Genomic DNA, 19984 nt, shown 5'->3' on the forward strand with positions numbered 1-19984 from the left:
TGAACCATGTAATTACAGAGGCATTAAAATTAAAGGCCAGGAATCATATTTAATAGATGAGATGCTTATTACTTCTAGGATTATTTTAATTTTTTCTAAGTACACAATAGTTCTGTATTATACAGAGCTCATCAGGCATTACACCATCCAGTTTACTAATCCAAAACACATGTTAATGCTGCTGTTTCCAATTCTATGCCAGCAAGAGGAAGAACTAAAACACAGTATGGATCTAAACCCATTTATTGGTTTAAGTGACTAAGCCTAGAGTGCTAAGTAAGACAGTATTTAGAGGGGCTTTGTCATGTTAATCCTGTAGTGGGAAGGACTTGCTTATCTTTCAGAGACATACCAGCACAACTGCTACCACTACTGGAATTGTTTTTAGGGACCCCACCATACAGACAGAATTAGATTGTGTTCCCAATATTTTAAAATCCCCATGTTATATTTTACACTCACAGCTGGAATGTTATACATTTTACAAACATTTGTTATTTTATGCAGGGAGAGGATTTACGTGGAAGAAGAAAGATGACTAGTTAAACATTCCTGACTTGGGAGGCAAACATTGTATGTGAAGAGCAGAATTCCTGAAGTTTAATCATGGTTAAAGTGTGCTATGTGATCTTGAGCGAGTTGCTTCAATGTTTACTCTTTTGTAAAGTGGATATGATAAATCCACATTCTACAAAAATGTTTATGGAATTTAATTTATGTGAAAACTTTGACATCTTCAGCAGAAAGGCAATATAAGAACACAATTGAAAGCTGTATTAAACCAATAAATGTAAACACAAGTCTGGTAGCACTGACAACAGAAAATTATTAGGACAAGATTCAGTAAATTTAATCAGAATAAAAAATTTAGTCATGGTTTCTCTAAATTCATACAAAAGGCATGTATCAAGAGTCACATATCTTAACAGCAGCGAGTTCAGCATTTTATCCTGCCTTTATATGCTTACCATATTTTTAATCTTGCAATGGTCCCTCCCACGTTTATGTCATTCTTGCCTATTTGGCTCAGGCATAAACTAACTTTTTTTTTTTTTGCACATGATGAGTATTGATGTAAAAATATGAACATAAATGGTCATGCTCCAAGACCAGCTTTCACATAGGTTGTATCAGGTTTGCTATTTCCGAAAAGAAATGCTAATTCTCTTTCATAGCCAGCAGTGAGAGACAAATGGGTTTAGAAACCTAAGAACATATCATGGTGTACACTATGTTCTTTCTGTGGAAGCTGGCAGTTGCATAACATCTGCAACATATACAAAGCTCGTTGTTTATTATTTGAGTTTAATACATTTTTCTACCAATATAATCAGATGAGCTGGTGAGCATCAGATGAACTAAAAAACAAAATTAGATTAATATACACAGAGTTTTGAGTAGGTAGCATACAGGTCTTTTTCATCCTTTATAGAAATCTTACACAACCTCTAAGATCCAAATTATTGTTTGGAACACACTGTATTTGAAGCTAAGGCTATTATATAATCCCACTGTCTAAATATATCATAACCCAATTCTAATTCATATAAGTACTTTGTATAACCTTTATGGATAATAAAACTAGGTTACTGAAAGAATGTCAAAGGAAACCAAGAAACTTTGCATAGCCAAAAAAATACACTTGATCCTATGCATGCAGCGAATACAGAAAACATTTATGATTATCTTAATAATACTGGTATTTAACACAATGTGTGGGCAGATTTTCTTAGCAGGTAGGATTAGCGTAGGGGGTAATTTACTAACTGAAGGTTCTTGCTTTATATTCCTATAGCTGGGATTCCCACACTATCACGTACAGAGAGGCCAGAGCAAAAGGACCGCCAATAAGAGGCAAACTGCTGCCTTAGCAACCATTTAAAATACCTCCCTGAAGCTCCCAGAAAGCACTCTTCTATTAGCAGTATAAAATAGGTGGCTAATTTTCCTGTGAAAGTGACCTATTGCTCAAGAGAGGTTTCAGTATAAAGTAATTTTTTGTTTTCAACATTTGTTTGCTATTTCACATGCCCTCTCTCCCCTTCTTTGTTTTCCTCCTCTTTAAAAAGCAGTAGGTTAGCTAAAATAAGTTTGTGACAAACAGACTAAACCGAGCAACATCAGGTATAATTAAGCCTCCCATACAAGCATAGTCAGCTTTACTCATACAATTGGAATTAAAAAAAAAAAAAAAAAGATTAAATGAGTTTCAAGAGGACAAAACCCTGATGTGTGCCTGACAAATCATGAATAAACACTGGCAATGCCCTAAGGAACCTCCACTGCACTACTGACTGTATCAAAATATATAATCATTAAAGTTATAGAACAGTAAGTACTAAAACTACTTCTTACAAACACATTCTTTTAAATGTTTCTTTTGAACAGAATTACAGGTCCAAATGAGCTATGCCCACCCACAAGGAAAAAAAAAAAAAAAAGAGGCAAGAGCAACAACAGTGCCTCAATTCACACAGATGAGAATAATTGGAGCCCAGTTCAATCTGTGAAGTAAACAGAAGCAGGATGAAGGCTTTTCAATTTACACCTACAGCCTACAAATTAGTAAGCAGTCTGGTAGGATGAGCTTGCCAGAGATTGCATAATAACCCTACCCACAGTGACAATGCAGGGAATGGGGAACAAAATGGTAGCTCTATACCAGCAGGGAATTTCCCTTTCTAATTACTGAGTACTATGAAAAGCATTCTCAAGAGCCAAACATTAGCTTTTGTGCAACTGGATCAGAAATTTCTTTGCTATTCTTGATTTATTTTCATATGAAAATTAATTTTAATATGCTGCTGTTTTAATAATCAAAAGGAACTATGCATAAAAACCTACAAAATATTGTCCAGCAAATATTGCTTAGGTATTTATTTGGCAATATTTTTTTATAGAAATTTAAATGGTTTACTGTTAATAATGGCTTCTGGAAATGTCTTGCCTATATAGGTATTTTTTTATATACCCACTTGCCTATATCAACTGAAATCAAACGTACCTAAGCCAGATAATTCTGCTTACACAGTACATGTAGGGTACGTTCATATCCAGCCCCTTATGCAGCCAAGAGAAAAACAAAGTGGAACACGTGATTTTCAGTTTCTCTCACAGCAACTGAAAAGGTAGGCAAAATAGAGCAGAAGAGGGGATGGCTGGATATATATAATTTAAAAAAAAAAAAAAAAGCCACCCGCCTTTGAGGAACACAATTACTCACAAGTAACTGCTGTCCCCTTTCAATGATTCTTGATATGTAGATTTCCATCATGGGTGATGCCCTGATTCCCAGCAATAGGTCCTTCCACAAGCAACAAAGCTGCATAACTGTAGTAGCAAGCGGTGCATTATTTCTAGATATACCCTTGATTTTGTAGCGCTTGATTAGTAAGTCAAGCTCCTGCAAGTCAGTCATATAAGTAACTGGTCCTAATGCTATCTAGGATAGAAACATGCATACCATGGCTTGAAAAATAACCTGATTCAGAAGTGGTTTCAGGGATGAGACCATATCTACTTCTAGCTGTTCCCTGGTGTCTCCCTGCTAGAGACATCAAAAAATGAGAGGACCTAGTTCAGCCAATGTGGAAGGCAAGAGCTCTCCTTATATTAAGAAAGGTCTCAGAACTAGAGGAGCAAGTCAGGGAAGGGGGAAGCAGAGAGAACCTTATCTCCTGCTTAAAGTAAAAGCCAGACCTCTTGGCTTTGTCTGCTGATTAAGATGACAGTTTTGCACAGGTACCACGGTGTGACTCTTACAGCAGTGATGACTGCAGTGAGGAAACCCAAGCACACCAAGATGCAGGGGGCAAGCAGGGATCAGTGTGAGTGGGTAACAGAAAGGTTGCAGGAGAAGAGAGCAGCCTGAATACAAGTCTCACTGGTGGCACTGCTCACTGGGGCAGTGCCTCAGGAGGCCCTTGAAAAATTATGGTTATGTAGTGGATGAGCACTGACAACCTCTCTGGCAGGGCTTTATATCAATGGAAGGAGATAGAGTTCAGGTGATCATTAAGCAGAGGCTGAGGTAAATAGCAAGCAATTGGAGAGAATCAGGGTATGGGGTGACAGATCAAGAGAAATTCTGATCACTGAACTTGGTCCATATGTCTGAAGAGATCCTTCTGTATGAGTATCTTCAGTTAGTGATATCCTTATATCCATATTATATCCTTAACCACATTATCCCAGACTTCACAAATCAGGGATGAAGAAGGTCACTTTACACTGAAGTAATCCAGCATCATGCTGGATGAGACAAGTTCGTGGAGTTCTGCAAGAGTAGGTGCAAGAGGAAAAGCAACAGTACATGGCTTTTTGGCCTAGGACTCCAAATAGTCTCAACCAGGTCAGGGAAAGACAACTTCTTAAAGCTACATCCTGGCCTTACTCTACAGTTTTCAGAGAAAATAAACCAAAGAAAATCAAGAATCCTATTCAGAAACATGTCTGTAAAGTCTTGAGTAAACATTAGCATTGAAACAAAACGTCTGCTGTGTTTAGGATGAGAAGGTATATTTTTCAGTTGTATGAGACCTTGCGCATCATTCCAAGGACATCATTATGGATTTCCATTCATGACTGAATGAAGCGAAATGACTAAAAACACCTATGAAGGTATATTAGGACAAAGCACCAAAAGGCAAACATGTTTAATGCACCAGAATGAAAAGATATGGTCATTTCCATGAACAGATCTTGCATCATTCTGATATAGAGTAAATACACTGTGATCAGATGACTAATGATCCTGGGTTGTTAGGTCATGAGAAAGAGCTATCACAGCAAAGAGAATAATCAATTACAAATGTTCAGGACAGCAATGGAAGTTGAAACAGTATCCCCTTTACAAACACGGAGAGGTCCCTACCACCATTAGAAAAGGAACGGTTGTAAAGCAGGACGACTGTCAGGGTGGACTACATCTAGGTCTGAGAAGGGTACACATGCAGTCTAGAGTAATGAAAGCTAAATTTATTTTCACTTTGGTGAAAATTTGGTAATGCAAAATTTGGTAATGCAAAATTGCCTTCTAAATTCAGAAAGCAGTTCTCAAGACAACTGGCATAACAAGCAGTACATTTAGTCTGGTAGCAATTAATTCAGCAATGAGTTGGGATGAGAACTGACTTGCCTCACTTAACTATGAAGCCTGGAGGAAGGATTTTCCCCAAAACAGCCATTCATGAATAAGTTAGGTAGGTAAATTTCTGAATTTAAAACAGCCATTCCATTTCTGAGTCACCAGAACTTCTCTGAAGACACCAGAGGGGAAAAAAAAGAATGAAAGAAAGAAGAGCATTTCAATTTAATTGGGAGACCTTCTACTAGCATATATGTACCTTCCTCAAAAGTCCAGAGGACTGATAGCAGGATTTTCATAAAGTAGTAAAGTCCACGTAGCCTGGAAAAATTGTTGAGTTGAGCATCAGCCTTTATCATCACCTTCACCCACACCCTCCTCCCTCCCTCCCCAGCCCCAAATCACTTGAAAGGAAAAGAAAGCACATTATGAGAAAAGACTTTCAAGTACAGACATAATTCTGTGCTTCTATAGTCTAGCCATTGTGGTCTGGTAGCTGGCAGTGCTCATTTGGAGAGAAGTGTCAGAATAAGCACGTTTCCCCAGAATAACCCTCTCTTTTGAAAGTCCTGTTTCATTATGCAGGTAGCATGGTTGTCCAGATCCATAGCTGTCGTAGTTAGGATTGCAGGCAGTGATAGCTGAAGAAGTCCAGATCAGTAGGGAATACCTGATAAAAGCTTTGTAAACCAATGTAAAGTGGAAGTGCAAAGAACAGACACTTGCTCTAAGGTCCCATTTATTGGAACTGACACACTGAAGTTTTTCTGATGCTGTAGAATGGCAAATAACTACATCAGAGGTAATTCTTGGAGCATTAAAGAAGGATAATAGAAGCTAATGAGATAAGAGTGCTGATCTTTCTCAGTAGAGACATAAAGAATCCAGAGTAATTGATGAGCGCCTTAGATGAAGCTAGTAAATAATGAGGAGACGGAAAGGGAAATCTAGGAAGGAAAGCCTGATGGCAACATTATGAATGAAGAAAGAGATGCTGAAAAGATGTTTCAATGAACCTGGAGCCTACATACATCTAGAGTTATAACCCATGACAGTTACCCTATGGTAACTGTAAAGCATCTGGCTGTTGCCAGAGGGTTAAATGTCTTTCCTAAAATTTCTAGCCCAGGTGAGTCACCATCTGAAGAAAGACTAACTAACACTGAAGTAACAATGAGTTAGATAGATTACCTGGGCTGGAGAAAAGGGGTATCTGAAATACATTCCTTCAGAGTCACCAAGGTGGAGATGTCCTCTTAAATACTGCCCAGGGGAGGAACATGCAGCTTCTACTGATTGACAAAAGAGAGTTAGTGGGATTTGAACTCCCAGAAACAGACTTTGGCTCTGAATGAAGTAATTACAAATGCAAGACTGGCCTCAAGTCTGGAAGTACAACCTGAACAGAGAAACCTTGTGAGGCTTAAAATGGTCCCGTGTCCCAAAAGGCACAGAAGTGGACTTCCAAAGCTGACATGTCTGAAGAGCAGACTGGGGTCTGCAAGGCAGAAAGGGACAGTGCTTCCAGCGTCATTTCCTCTCTTTACTTCTTCCCGCAGAGTGGAGCTGATTTGTTAAGTGTCAGTGCCACGTTCTAGGAAACAATTCTCTAATGAGCCTCTTTGGGAGCCTCTCGGAACCAGAAAGTCTTGCAGTTTAGTGCTAATCCAAGGAACAGAATAAACTAGTAAATATTCTTCTTTAACAGATTTAATTAGGCAATTCTGATATCTTACTACAACGTAGTCTGGCACTGCATAGGTAGGCTGCACGCATCGGCAGATGGCAAGGCAGGGCAGAAGTTAGAGTTGAGATAAGCTGACTGATAAGCCTTGGATCAGAAAAGGAGTCTGGAGTTTTGGCTAACATATCTCAAGAGGCACGCTTGGTGGTTTGGGGTTATTTTGGTTAGGGTTTTGGGTTTGGTTTTTTTTTTTTTTTTGAAAGCAGAACTTGAAACATCAACAAATAAAATATTTGTTTAGGCATAACCCTTTCCAAAAAACAGAAGCTGTTACTGTGACACAATCATCGTTTGAAGTCATTCTCAAGAAAGAACATCTCCCCAGCTGACCAAGGAAAAAAAAAAAAAAAAAAAAAAAAAAAAAAAAGAAAAAATAGATATAAAGAAAAGAGAATAAATAAGATTACATTGAACAAAGAAGGAGGACTGAAAACTACATGGCCAGAAGCTAGAAGAGGAACTAAAACCAAAGAAATAAAATAAAAAATATTTTAAAGTTTTAAAAGTGATGGTAGTGACATAGCATGAAAGCCCTTACAAAAGGCAGTCCAGCATATTTAAAATTAAGCTGGCTGGAAGTCAGGGATCACAATTGATCTCCCACCAGCATGAATATGCCTTTTCAAAGGAAGGGCTGGGGTGAAGAGGTCTCTGGTTTGAGTGTTCAGGGTATGAATATTTAGCACAAGGGTACATATAGGCAAGTTTTTCAATATGAAATCAATGGTTATGAACTTGTTCAGATTGATTCAAGTGCCCAAGTAAAAGAAAGTTCGTACGTGTCACACTAGAGACTGAGTGTAACCCGTCTGGATCATGCACATACCAGAGACTGAGTAGTACTGTATATGTTGGCATCTGTTCATAACTCCAATTATCAATATACATTACTAGAAATACAAACACTTGGAGGTTTTGAAGACCTGCCTGCATACAAGAGTGGAGACTGCAGTCTTCTCTGGACAATCTCTGCCACTGCCTGACTGTCCTGGCAGATAAAAAGTTCGTCCTTATACCTGGTCTTACCCTACCTTGTTTCAGCTTGTACCTGTTGACATTCATCCTCCCAGCATCTACGGTGGAAGAGTCTGAGCCACATAAATCCCAGAGGGCTGTCACAGAAAGCCTCTTAGCTATTTCCCTGTTACAGGATAAACCAGGAAGCTACATGAAAACTTGTAGAGTTAAGCAAGTTGTCAACAGAAGTAAGAGCCTAGGCTAAGAAACTGAAACCTGTTTTCATTCAGTAGTGAACTAAGTTACATTGCAAGCAAGAACAATTTAAAATTTATTCCCTCTTTGTAAATGTGTGTTAGCTAGTATTTCAAAGATCCACTACAATGAAATACGTAACAAAGCAGTAGTCAAAAATTTCTTATATTTTCTGATTTTGGCTGTGCAATTTTATGATTTAATAATTAATTCTAAAAGACACAGCAACTACGTATACAATGAGCTGAAGGAGTTCCCAAGGTGTAACAAGCCAACATTTAGTATACGCAAAAAGTGGGAAACGTTACAATGTAAAGATTTTGTCTCTCATTCATAACACAATCCCAAACAAGAACAAACAAAATAAATGTAAAGAAAGGGTGCAAAACCCCTACATGGTCAGAATCTAGTTTGCTTTTTCTACAGCCTCGCTGGTAGCAAATGATCACTATCACAGAGCTGTTTCTCTTCTGCAAGTTCCCGGTGCTCATCACTCTTGTTTTAAACTATTATCTTTTGATGTATGAAGCAAAACATAACTATCTCCTCAGGCAATTTTTAACCAAAACCTTGCCAATAAGTGGTTCAGGTTAAGGTTTCTTCAGTGTACCAGAGGTTTTTTTTTATTTAATCTCATTCAAAGTGTTCACATTTTCCAATCAATGCTAGAACTGGCTGTGGCAGGTGCCTTTTTTCTTTTTTTTTTTTTTTTAAGCTCATATTTAATCCCTGAGTATCATGATATGGAAGTCAGAGTTCTAGAAAAACATGTGAAAGTTTTCATCAAGGACGATCAATTCCACCCTACAGGAAAGGCGAACCAGAGCCTGTTTTACCATTATAAAATTATTTATTTTTTCTTTTCTGTCTGCAATAAGATATACAATGATTCGCATAGAAAGAAAATTCAGGAATACTCTTGCAAATGCAAAAGACCAAGAGACTTAAATTTCAGAGACTCAGAATTCATCTCTACCACCTCAGTCTCCAAATCATACACCTGGAATATTCTGATTCTTTCATATTTAACATACTCCTGTAATTATAGCTTGGGATCATTAATTTAATGACTGTGTACAGCTATTTCACACTGATTTATCTCCTGCTGATCAATACTTCAGAAAGAGAATCTTCATTTAGGGGTTTGGATGCAGCTGCATTCCCTCCCTTTTGGGGGATAGAGCATCTGCCTCTCTTTGAAAACAACATAGACAGCTTTATACTCTTTTCTGTTTGACAAATGTAAAGTAGGTATATAATGCCATGGCCACACAATTACTAGGTTTAAAGCCACAAGGAAATAGTTCATGTCCATTCTTTTCTTTCCCCCCTCACATCATGTCACTTGCAGATTGTGTTTCCTACTTGCAATGTCTCATCCCTCCTTCATGAAAACCCTGAATTTTTTTTTTTAAATTTGACATTTTAATTAAGTAGGAACATTGTTTTCATTCGATAGTATGAAGAAGCTTTACTAAGAAATCTAAAGCATGTGGTTTCACTATGAACTGGAAATTCATCCACCCTGATTTGCAAATCATCAGTGATTGAACATTTCATATCAAATCAGAGAAAAAAATGCTTCCATATGCTTATAAACAATAAGATGACAGACACAGTTTCAGTCATAAGATGATGGGAAAGAGAATGTAGAGAATGTAAACATGAGCAAAATACCCAAAAGTTCTGAACACTTGTTAAACAAAACTACATCATTTCATACATCTCGGAATAAGCCTTTTACTAAGTAGGCTTAGGACTACTGTGTCTAAATTCTATATAATTTTATGCTGAGGGTCCAGATAGATTATTGTGTACAATTCTAAGGAATATAAATAAAAATGAACTCTCAACTTGTCTGCAGGAATAGCATAATTGAAAAAAGATGATGCACAATGAAAATTTTAATAAGAAACAGGTAGAGATTGAGTGGAATTGGAGAAAGAAGTGAAACTTCAGAATAACTGTCTTGTAAGGTATCAAGAAAATTCTAGGAAGACAATCTGATAAGAGAGCAATTTAACCACTATTAGTGAAGACAGTTTAGGCATTAGTAAAAGCCCTATAAAGTTTTCCTTAAATTTTCTATACAATATATCGAAGTGTTTGAACAGGCCACTTGGAGAAATGAATTTCTTGTTGTTGTTGAACCCTTCAGAACAGATTCAGAAAACAGCCACCAAGAATTTTCACAAAATATTTATTCTTCCTCAGAGAATGAGGAAGATGGATGAGATGAGGTTCAGCACTAAATTTCTATTTTTCTACATTATTTATCAGACTAAATCTATTAAATTGCATACATATGTTGCTTAAAATGGCCTGTATAGATACTGTTCTATAGTCAGTCAGTGCTTAATTGTTGCCCTTGAGTCTAATTTGCCTTCAAACAATTTGCAGGCTGTTGCTAAACTTTATAAAGAGAAAGATCAGCCGCGTGCATGAAAACAGTTGGCAATGACTTGCATAGAGAGGCCAATGGGACTGGATATCCAAAGCTTTCAGAGTGCTGCATTGCACCCCCAAGTTGTACAATTACCACTGGCATAAGCAAGAACCATATCATATCCCCAAATGTCTGTGACTGAATTTGGCACCTCTAATTCCCCAGCCATATTTAATTTAGCTATTTAAAATATGTTTGCGTGTTTGTGGGAGACAATGTGATTTGTTTATTTTAAAGCCAAATTGTGCCCTGGGTGTGCTACAAGGATAAAGAAAAAGAAGTTTGGCTGCATTATATAAAGAAACAACAGTAAAATCAGATTTTAAAGTCTCATTTTTCTCAGAGGAAATGGTGGAGAACAAACTACACTTCTCTAAAGGTCTCTACTCCATGGCAAGTACAAAGGTAACAAAAAAGTACATTAAAAAATACCTGTCCAACCAAGAATTTTAACAGCTGTGCTATTTATAGGATCAAGACCCTGCAGCTTAATGATTTATGAAGATTGACCGTACCTGCTGACTTGCAGAGTCAGGCAAGAGTAAATGAGCCATGAGGAGGTTGTAAAAGGCAGAGCAAAGCCCCTGCAGGCCCAGCTCATGGCAGCCACTTACTGCACGTTCAGCCTTTGCAATGGGCTTCAGAACTCAAACCTGCTGCAGCATGGCTGCAACCACTGAAAACAATGTTTTTCCAGCCCAAGCGTACTGTGTCGGTATTGGTCACCAGGATGTTGGTCCTTATGCAACACTTTAATACTCTAGCACATGCCCCTCTACTCTAGCACATCCCCCTCTTTGAGGCATTACACCTGTTGATCATTTTAACACTCAATAGCTATGCAAAACAGAAGCCACAGCCCCAATGGTATCTTGACCCGAGTACAGAGTGTGGGTGCAGGTTTTCCCCATGAAAGACGTCACAACCCATAATTCATGATTTGAAAGTGGCACTCAAAGGCTTGAAAATATGCTGGTTTACAGTCTTTGAGGCATGGGGGGGAAAACATATGTCTGTCTTGGTCAACTTTCATTTCTTTCTACCCTGGTTATACTGCAAAGTCTTGCTAACACAAATGAAGCTCTTTGCTTCATGTGGTGCATTCATGTGCTTTGTTCTGGCTATTATTTGAGCAGTAAATAGGTCTCCTCATGGAGGCAGAGGCTTATGCCAGTAGTCCAAAAGTAGCATTTAGTCCCTTGCAAATTCCCTTAAGGAATTTTCACTGATTTCTGTTCCACTAGGCAATTCATTGAATAACATATTCTCCATCTGAGCACAGGATATACATAACTGAGTGGCATGCAAGTTACTGTACGCACAGTTTTTTCTTACTTTGCCCAGGGGTTTAGACACCATTAGAATCTTCACATTATAATAAAAATACAGTGCAAACCTTTGAACTAAACTTCTTTTTTTTTTCCCCTCTAGTTACTAGCACCTAGCCATGATACAAGGGTCATCGGTATTTATCACTGTAAGCATTCATTGAATACTTAAACAAGAACCTTAAATCTATATCAACACAAGCAGAACCAGCAGGCACTATCTGAATGAACCTCAGTTAACTGTGCTAATGCGGGACGAGCACAATGGGTACTGTGCGCGCCACGGAAATACAAACTTAATTATGTATAAGATTTGAAACTCTCATCTGCCAGTTACAATATTGATTCCAGATTGCAGTCCATACAATAAAGCTAATTAAACAATCTTCCCTCCACTGAGATCCATGGAGCTTTTTTTTGATCTATCTAGAATTTCCATTTGCATCCCACTGCTGACTTCAAAATTCCTCTGTACTTCAGCAAAGCTTAGTGAGTTTCCCACTATCTTCTAGCTATAAATCATTATTAAAATTAGCATCAATATTATTACCCATATAACCAATATCATTCAACAATATTTCTAAGTTTGGAAAAATTAAATAACAAACAATATGCCATCTGAGAATCAACAAACAACAAACCTACATAATTTCTACCTACTTTCATAAATATGATGTGTAGCCTCAATTTTTAGAATTCCTTTCATGCAGCGTGATCTTGAAATAACTAGAAATACTATTTTGTGAATCATTGCTCTGGATTCTGATCCTTTTAATAATGATAAACAACATTTCATCCCACTGAATGTGTTCGTTAAGTAAAGTACTACTGAGCATCAATAAAACAGCGGAATCTAATTTATGACTGATAAAACAGTCATTACAGCTGTGGCAAACACTTCTCACAGGCATAATCTACATCTGAATGGACAAAAATATCTAGGCAAAGAAATACAAAAAGCAAAATGTGAATATAACAGTTTTCATATTCACTTTGGATAACAAATTCAAGTGTCCTAGTGTTCACATAATTGATGCTTGTGTTTAACTGTAAGAATATGGGAAGACGGCTGAAGTGAAGGTACAAAAGCCTTAACTTCTTGAAGAGGTTGCATAGAATATAAATGCTATGTTGTTCTCATGTCAACATCCACAAATATTTACGCTTACCTAAGCATAGCCTGCATTCTGCTGTGCAAATAACATCTCCCTTTGAGCCAAGCATACATTAAAGAAGACTCCTAGAGGTACAGATCAGGGAAAGTTCTCTCACCTGAAAAGTTCCTGCATGGTCATCTTCCTTGTCACCTTCTTTTCCTTCCTTGAGAGCAATCAATGTGAATCCTCGAAAGTAAGCAGGAGTGGCAGCAGAAAGTGTCACTGAGATATAAGAAACAGAGAAATAATGAAAACATAATATTAATTGTGAAACCAGCCACTCGCATATCATTTCGCAGTTCAGCTTGAAAGGTATGCTATTTGAGTTGCTATTAACAAAAGATAGACCACTAACAATATGGAGCAGAGCCAGCCAGAATACAAATATGTTCGATCCAAGTTTCCACATAAACTGAAAAACACTGGCATGATTTAAAATACCCCAGCTATTTTTTTTTCAAACACACACACACTTTTTTTTTTTTTTTTTTAAAGCAGATCGCTAATCTGTTCAGATCTACAGGAGGGTTATTTTGGTGTGGTGGCTGGGGGGCCGGGACACACACACTTGGGGGTTTTGTGTTGTTTCTTTTTGGTTTTGTTTTTTTTAAATGTGAGGGAACATCTCCTGAATATTTGGCTTCAGGTTTTGTCTGGCTCTGAGCATAGGCAAGGATCTAGACATTTTAGTACACAGAAAGTTTCTTTAACTGTAAAGCAAGATGACCATATTGCCTGCTCCAGCTCAACTGCACTCAACACGGTACTCCAGCTGATGGAGGTGGTCACTCTAAAACCATCCTTCCTCTCGTCCAAAAAGCGGATTCATAGCCCAGTGAGCGATAAGTCAGTTGTCACAGGCTCAGGAGAGACATTGCTTATTTATTTCAGGTTTGCGCAATCCTGGGTGCTAGGCAGTTTCCCACAAATCAAGCACACCTTGGTTAACACACAGCAGCATTTTATACACTCAGAGCAACAGTTAGCCATTATTTCTCAATCGTGTTTAATCGCTTTAGTTTCTTATTGGTTCCCGCGGGTGCCATCTGCGCTTAAAGGTACAGCATCCTTCCTTTGTACTATGCATGCTCTATGAGGAAGGGTCTTCACCTGGGCAAGGGTCCTTTGACTTGGGGGTGTAATTTTTAGTATAATAATGAGGGTAGTTCAGTTAAGGATACATGGACCTCAGGCTTACTTGCCAAGTTTTGGATGTTTTCAAAACATCTGGATTAGCTGTCTTTTCCAGGCCTGCTTGCTCCAGGATGTCCTTGTTGTAAGAATGCTAACTATATTTTTCTGATTACAGATGATTAAATGTTCTTCTTATTGTTTATCAAACTCTCTAAAGTTCTGAGTTAGCCCTCAACACTCTCCCTTAACCTCAGGGCAGAACAGGACACAAAGTTAAACTCATGGCTAAAGCTGACCTTTAGAGATTGTGCTGCCAGTTCCAATTGCCAAAGCATCAGCAAAACCACCCTTCTTCACACACCAGTCCCGACCTGGAAGGTGTCATTGGATCCACCAGCAGAGAACAAATAACATAACGATGACTAATCTGATTTTACTATGCTCAGCATCAGGATTACATCCCTCATTTTCTGCTAGTGCCACATACCTTTTCCTGATTTTTCTATTTGCCATCATCAGTCCCTAAGCACCGCCCAGCAACACTTGAGTTACAGTAGCTGTGGCTCTTTTGAACACTATCAGAAAGATGGAATAAGGCAGATGTTTGAGGCAGGACTTTTTGGGGAGTTTTAAAATTACAGAAGCCTTTTCAAACACCTTATGGGAATATTTTTCTGAAACAGGTAAATGTTAGGGAACAATTCCTTTTGAATTAAAGGAAAAGAGGCAGAAAACTGGACTACCAATACTTTTAGGTAGCTTTTACTTTAAGCATAATGCAGACGACGTTGCTTGTAGAACACTATTGTCACACTCTCAAACCCTGACTGGCACAATAAAAACTGAAGACCACCCAGAGTTTTCATAAGCAAACCACAGCTACCAATGCTGTTTCATAGAAGAGTATTCACAAGAGACTCCCTCTCACACAAATAGGCCATGAGGGGCTGAAACACACTGCTAAAAATGACAGATTGCCCTTAAAAGATATGGATTTCAGAACATGCCCAGAGTTCATTTGGAATGCAGGGAGACCTCTTTGATCTAGAAATTCAATAGTGGAAAAATATAAAATAGGATATTTTAAGATTTCTAGTATTATACAGCTGTATTTGGGTCTAAAAAACACGGTGTTTGTACCAATACAAAACTTTTCTGACTATATGTGAAAAAAGGAAAATTGGAGATATACACAAAAGGTTAAAAATTGAGATGAAAGTGCCATGCTTAGACCTGTCCACCTGCAAACACCTGTAGAAATCTAGAGTAGTGATGGGCACAATAGCAAGCCCCCCAACTCTCAAGATTTTCAGCACGTTTTTCATTCCATTGAACCTTATTATGAAGTTAAACGTCACCATTTTTGAGGAGAAAAACTTTCACATTTTATGTACAGGAACTGAGTAGTAGCATAATAGCATTAAAATGTCTGATTATATTTCTAAGTATTGTTCTAATTCATTAATTCATTATCTGCCCAATAATTAGTATTATTAGCCCAATTTTGCAAACTTTTGCAGCTCTATGTAAATGAAAATCCACAGCCAGACTCTCCATTGCAGTAATTGAGAACAGCACACTGCTGAACTCAGCAAGGATGAACACATTACACTTGCTTGAACGCTGATTCTTAGAATCTAATTGCCATAAATGTCTTTTACATGCAACAAATTTTTCCATATATTATATGCAATTCAAAAGTCTGAATCACTACAAGTAAAAGGTTACACCAGAAATACTTAAATACTTATGCAAGCAAACAGAGAATCCAGCTGTGAATTGACTCAACAGTTTTTGTCATTTTCCTCACAAATTTACAGATCAAACCAAACAGTTTTCAAAATTCTAAAGAAAACACCTACCTATAAAATAGAGGACATGTGAAATGCTACAAAAGCCATCAGAAAAAAAAGAAAGAAAAAAAAACAAAAGAGGCATAAGATAATTCCAAAGCCTGACTCATAGTTTTTGAATGCCTGGGGTTAGCAATACTCATGCTGCGGTTGCACAGTCATTTTAACCCAGAATAAATCCATGCTTCCTCCAACACGAGTGATCCTGCCCTCCCCCACCCCACACTGCTCGCACAGCAGCCGCATCCACACAGCTGTGCCGTCAGCTGAACTGGGGAACACATCCAGCTGAAAAGTAAAAACAAACAAAAAAAAAACCCAACCAGAGGGTTCAGCTGGGTCCAAGCCCCGAGTGGTCACACTGTGCAGCCCCAGGAGTACTTTTGCCAGTGGTGGGGACACCCAGATACAAGTGAGAGGCCAGGAGGGTGATGACCCGCAGGAACAGAGTGGACTCACGTGGGATTTAAGTGTCCATGCAACCTCAGCTTAAGGATACCAAGATGAATGTGTGCTTTGGTCACCCCCAAGCTAGGCCAGAACAAATGCTACCATCTGAGTTGAAAAGACTTCTGTCATTCTCTGTCAGTGTACTAACATCACATTGCAGTGCAAGGCTTTATTTGACACATTCCTAAATACAAAGCCTTGTTACAGTGATGATTCTGTAGTCACTGGCTCTGGACTGATTGCTTCAGCACAGAAGGTGGCGGCTTGCATTGCACAGGCAGCAGTGGGAAGCTGTCAAGACTACAGCTGGTTTTCACAAGAGATAGCGGCTCCTGGTTGTGTAAGAGTTGAGCATTCTTCTTGGGCTAAACTGCCATTTTAAAGAACAGCTGAGTATTGCTTACACTGTGTTCACATTCATTAACTTTCACTGAACAATATGAACTTCCCTTAAAGATCAGTTAAATCTCAGTGTGAGTCTCAAAGTCAAGGATTTTACTTTAAGAGGAAGATTACACATCAACAGTTAGTTTTGTCTGTTTCCATCCCCTCTGGCAAATCTCTGATTACCTTACAAATTGCACTTTGGCACACACCTTCAAAACATTCCTCTTTCCCCAGTGTCCCCAGCTAAAGGTGGGGTGATCAAAGAAATTGCCCCTTTGGTTTTGGGCAGGAAATCTGACTTTCCACATCCTACGTTACAGCACATCCCATGTTGCACCTTGCACAGGTACCAACAAATACACTTTTAATATCTACTTTTATCCATAATTTGTGAAATATGAGAATCACTAAAATACTTGCATGTGGGTTTCTTTGTAAAGTACAGAAAAGAGCATTTGCATTTTGGAGGGAAGAAAGAAATGGAAAGAAAAAGACTCCACATTCCTTAGAAGTCCTCAAACTAATGCAATGGAGTGTGTAACATTAACCGAGCCTGTCCTTGAAAACTGAGAAGGTGAACAGACTTACAAGTGGAAATTCTGTTAGAAACAGCATCTACATAGAAGGTGTATATACGTATATATATAAGGACTATACTAGTCAAATCCTCATTTTCTTCATCAGAATAACAATCTCAGAAAATTATGGAGGAAACGATGTACATTGCATGTTAGCATCTGAAATGGACATACTACCACCTTTTTTTAGAAACAATTTCATTTATATTTTTGATAGAATAAAACACCCAATTTTTCATGGAAATCTCATGCAGTCATTAATCTAACTCTACAGATCAATAAAGCTAGGACTAAGTACTTTCAAGGATCATTACCCCATAACACCATCTAAACTTAAGGCTCATTTGTGCCCTTTGAATGCAATGGGAACTTTGACCTTCAGTGGAAGCAAAACCAGCTACATCAAGGTCTAAGTTAACCAGCAGGCAGAACAGGACCTCAGCCCCAGCGTGGTGTGCCCACAAACCTGGTACTATGGAAGACCTGCCTGCCACGTGCATTTGGCTGTGTGCTCCACAAGGGGAGAGGGAACAATATTGCGGCCTGAAAGACCAGGCTGATGAAGGCCACTTGCAGGCTGACAGCATCAAGAGTCCCAAATGAGATGTTAGAAATCAGTCGTGTCACCTCCCTCCCCTATGGGAGATTACAAAGCCCACAGCCATCGTTGCTTTGTTAGACATCAGGGAAGAAAGGAGGATGGCTCCTCAGCCCTGCTGGTACCTCATTTTTAATTGTCTGAAACAGGTGAAAGTGTCCTTATTTACTGCTGCCAGTATTCGCAGACCAGAGGAGGTACATATACATTCGAAGTGTTATTTGGTGCTCAGGGCCATTTTCCTCTATCACAGCTCTAGAGGTAGAAAACCAAGGCTTCCATACACACAGATCCACTCAGAATTTCCCCTTAGGGCAAATAGATCCTGGCTGATCTAAAGGTGAGTAACTGCAGGAAAGCCATAAAAACTTTTCCAGAGACAAATGGCAGCTGTGAATTGTGGTCTTCTGATTCCTACACTGCAAGAGTGCTGCAGTGTTTCCTCCAGTCATTGTAGCTTGAGGGTCTTATGTGGGTGTCAGGTCAACCAGCGATTGAGAGAGACACAAACATAAATGGATGCCTCCACATCGTCATTTGGGTGGAGTACATCATTTATATGTACAGTTAATTCCTGTGCTATCCACCTTGCACAAATACTAGTTTATTCCAGGAGCCTGCTAGGGAACGTGCCAAGGATCCAGACTGCATTTAATCAAACAAGGGCCGTGGACACAGGCACATTTGGCTCCAACACAACAGAGGTTGTGCAAATCTTCCGCAGTGTTGTACATCTAGTAATTTACAGATTAAAAAAACTCAGACCTACTGTAATCCCTCATTAGTTGGATTTTCTACCCTTTGTATAAAAGAGTAATAAAGTTCCAGTTGTACCGCAGAATTTCCTTTGAAAATGAGCTCTTGAAACTTTCTGTAATGCTGTTGGTTTTAACTATTGCCATAGATATTGTATATGTTACGGTAACATTTACTCATGTTCTTCCAACCATTCAGAAAGTGTCCTTAAAGGGCTATCTAGATAAGTTTATGTGCTACTTGAATATTTCAGTCTTAAAATACCTAAAACTTGGGCGCATATTTTGGTCTACATTTTAACTTTTTGCTGTTAGCTGTAATTTTCTTCCAAGAAGCTACAATACAGTGTGATTTTATTAACCGAGTTCCTAACGCCAAGACCTAATATCTCCAGAAAATTAGTTCTGCTAATTCATCTGGGAAGTTTCTTTCTCCCTACATTTCCATGCAACAGAAACTTCTTTGGTAGAGGACTGAAAATATCCAATAATGCTTTTACAGAAGTAAATTCTAAAACTTTTTAAGAACATTCACATTTGTCACTGTCAAAGAACTTGACGCTTATCTTTATCCTGCTTAGCAGACGTATCAAACTGACATGCAACATGAAATCTTTTAGACTCAATACTAATGTCTGGAACGGTTAACCAAGTTGTGGGAAGTGTGCATTTCCTCACACCACATCAAAATAAACCACTTCTCAAAGAAAAAAAAAATTAATCAAAAATCATGCAAAGTTACAGGCTGATGCTCAAAACAGGTTAATTGCTGCTGCAGATGTATTTTTCAACCTTTAAGATAACATGATGATTATGCTATGTGCCCACTGTTTTCTCCCTACCTATCCTAAGATTCCCATGTTAATGCAATGGGAAAACATTGCTTTTTACACTGAATCTAAGGAAGGTCAGAAGAAACACTTAGAAGCAGCTCTCAAAATCTGTTTTCCAAAGTGATGCCTACAAAGTACATTAGTACCTAAAAATGCTCAAATTCTTTTAAAGTGCTTTTAAAATACAAAGTTAGCAGTATACTCCAAGAAGGTCTGTTTCTAAAGGCATTATATGGTGATGCAGAAGAAGTGACCAAAAACTGCTTTTGCCTATTAATTAGAAAGATATGCTGAAATGTGCTTAGGAAGTTCATTTCAAGGATTGTATGTGAAATGCTCAGCGGAGAACGAATGCCTCCATCTCTTATTTACAGCGGTCATTAGCAGCGTCTCTGCTTCTTTCCTGTTTGAACCATCTGTTCA

The 19984-nt window shown here is 38.4% G+C and overlaps 1 protein-coding gene across 1 annotated transcript in view; it reads right to left on the reverse strand.

The window, feature by feature from the left end:
- SPON1 (spondin 1) overlaps positions 1-19984 on the reverse strand; it is a 197658-nt gene that overhangs the window by 177052 nt on the left and 622 nt on the right. The window contains exon 2 of the mRNA XM_009646918.2: positions 13089-13195. Coding sequence (XP_009645213.1) covers positions 13089-13195 — 107 coding nt within the window. The remainder of the gene's footprint in view (positions 1-13088; positions 13196-19984) is intronic.

This window comes from Egretta garzetta, unplaced genomic scaffold (assembly GCF_000687185.1).
Source record: "Egretta garzetta isolate BGI_Z169 unplaced genomic scaffold, ASM68718v1 scaffold509, whole genome shotgun sequence".
NCBI classification, from domain to species: Eukaryota; Metazoa; Chordata; class Aves; order Pelecaniformes; family Ardeidae; genus Egretta; species Egretta garzetta.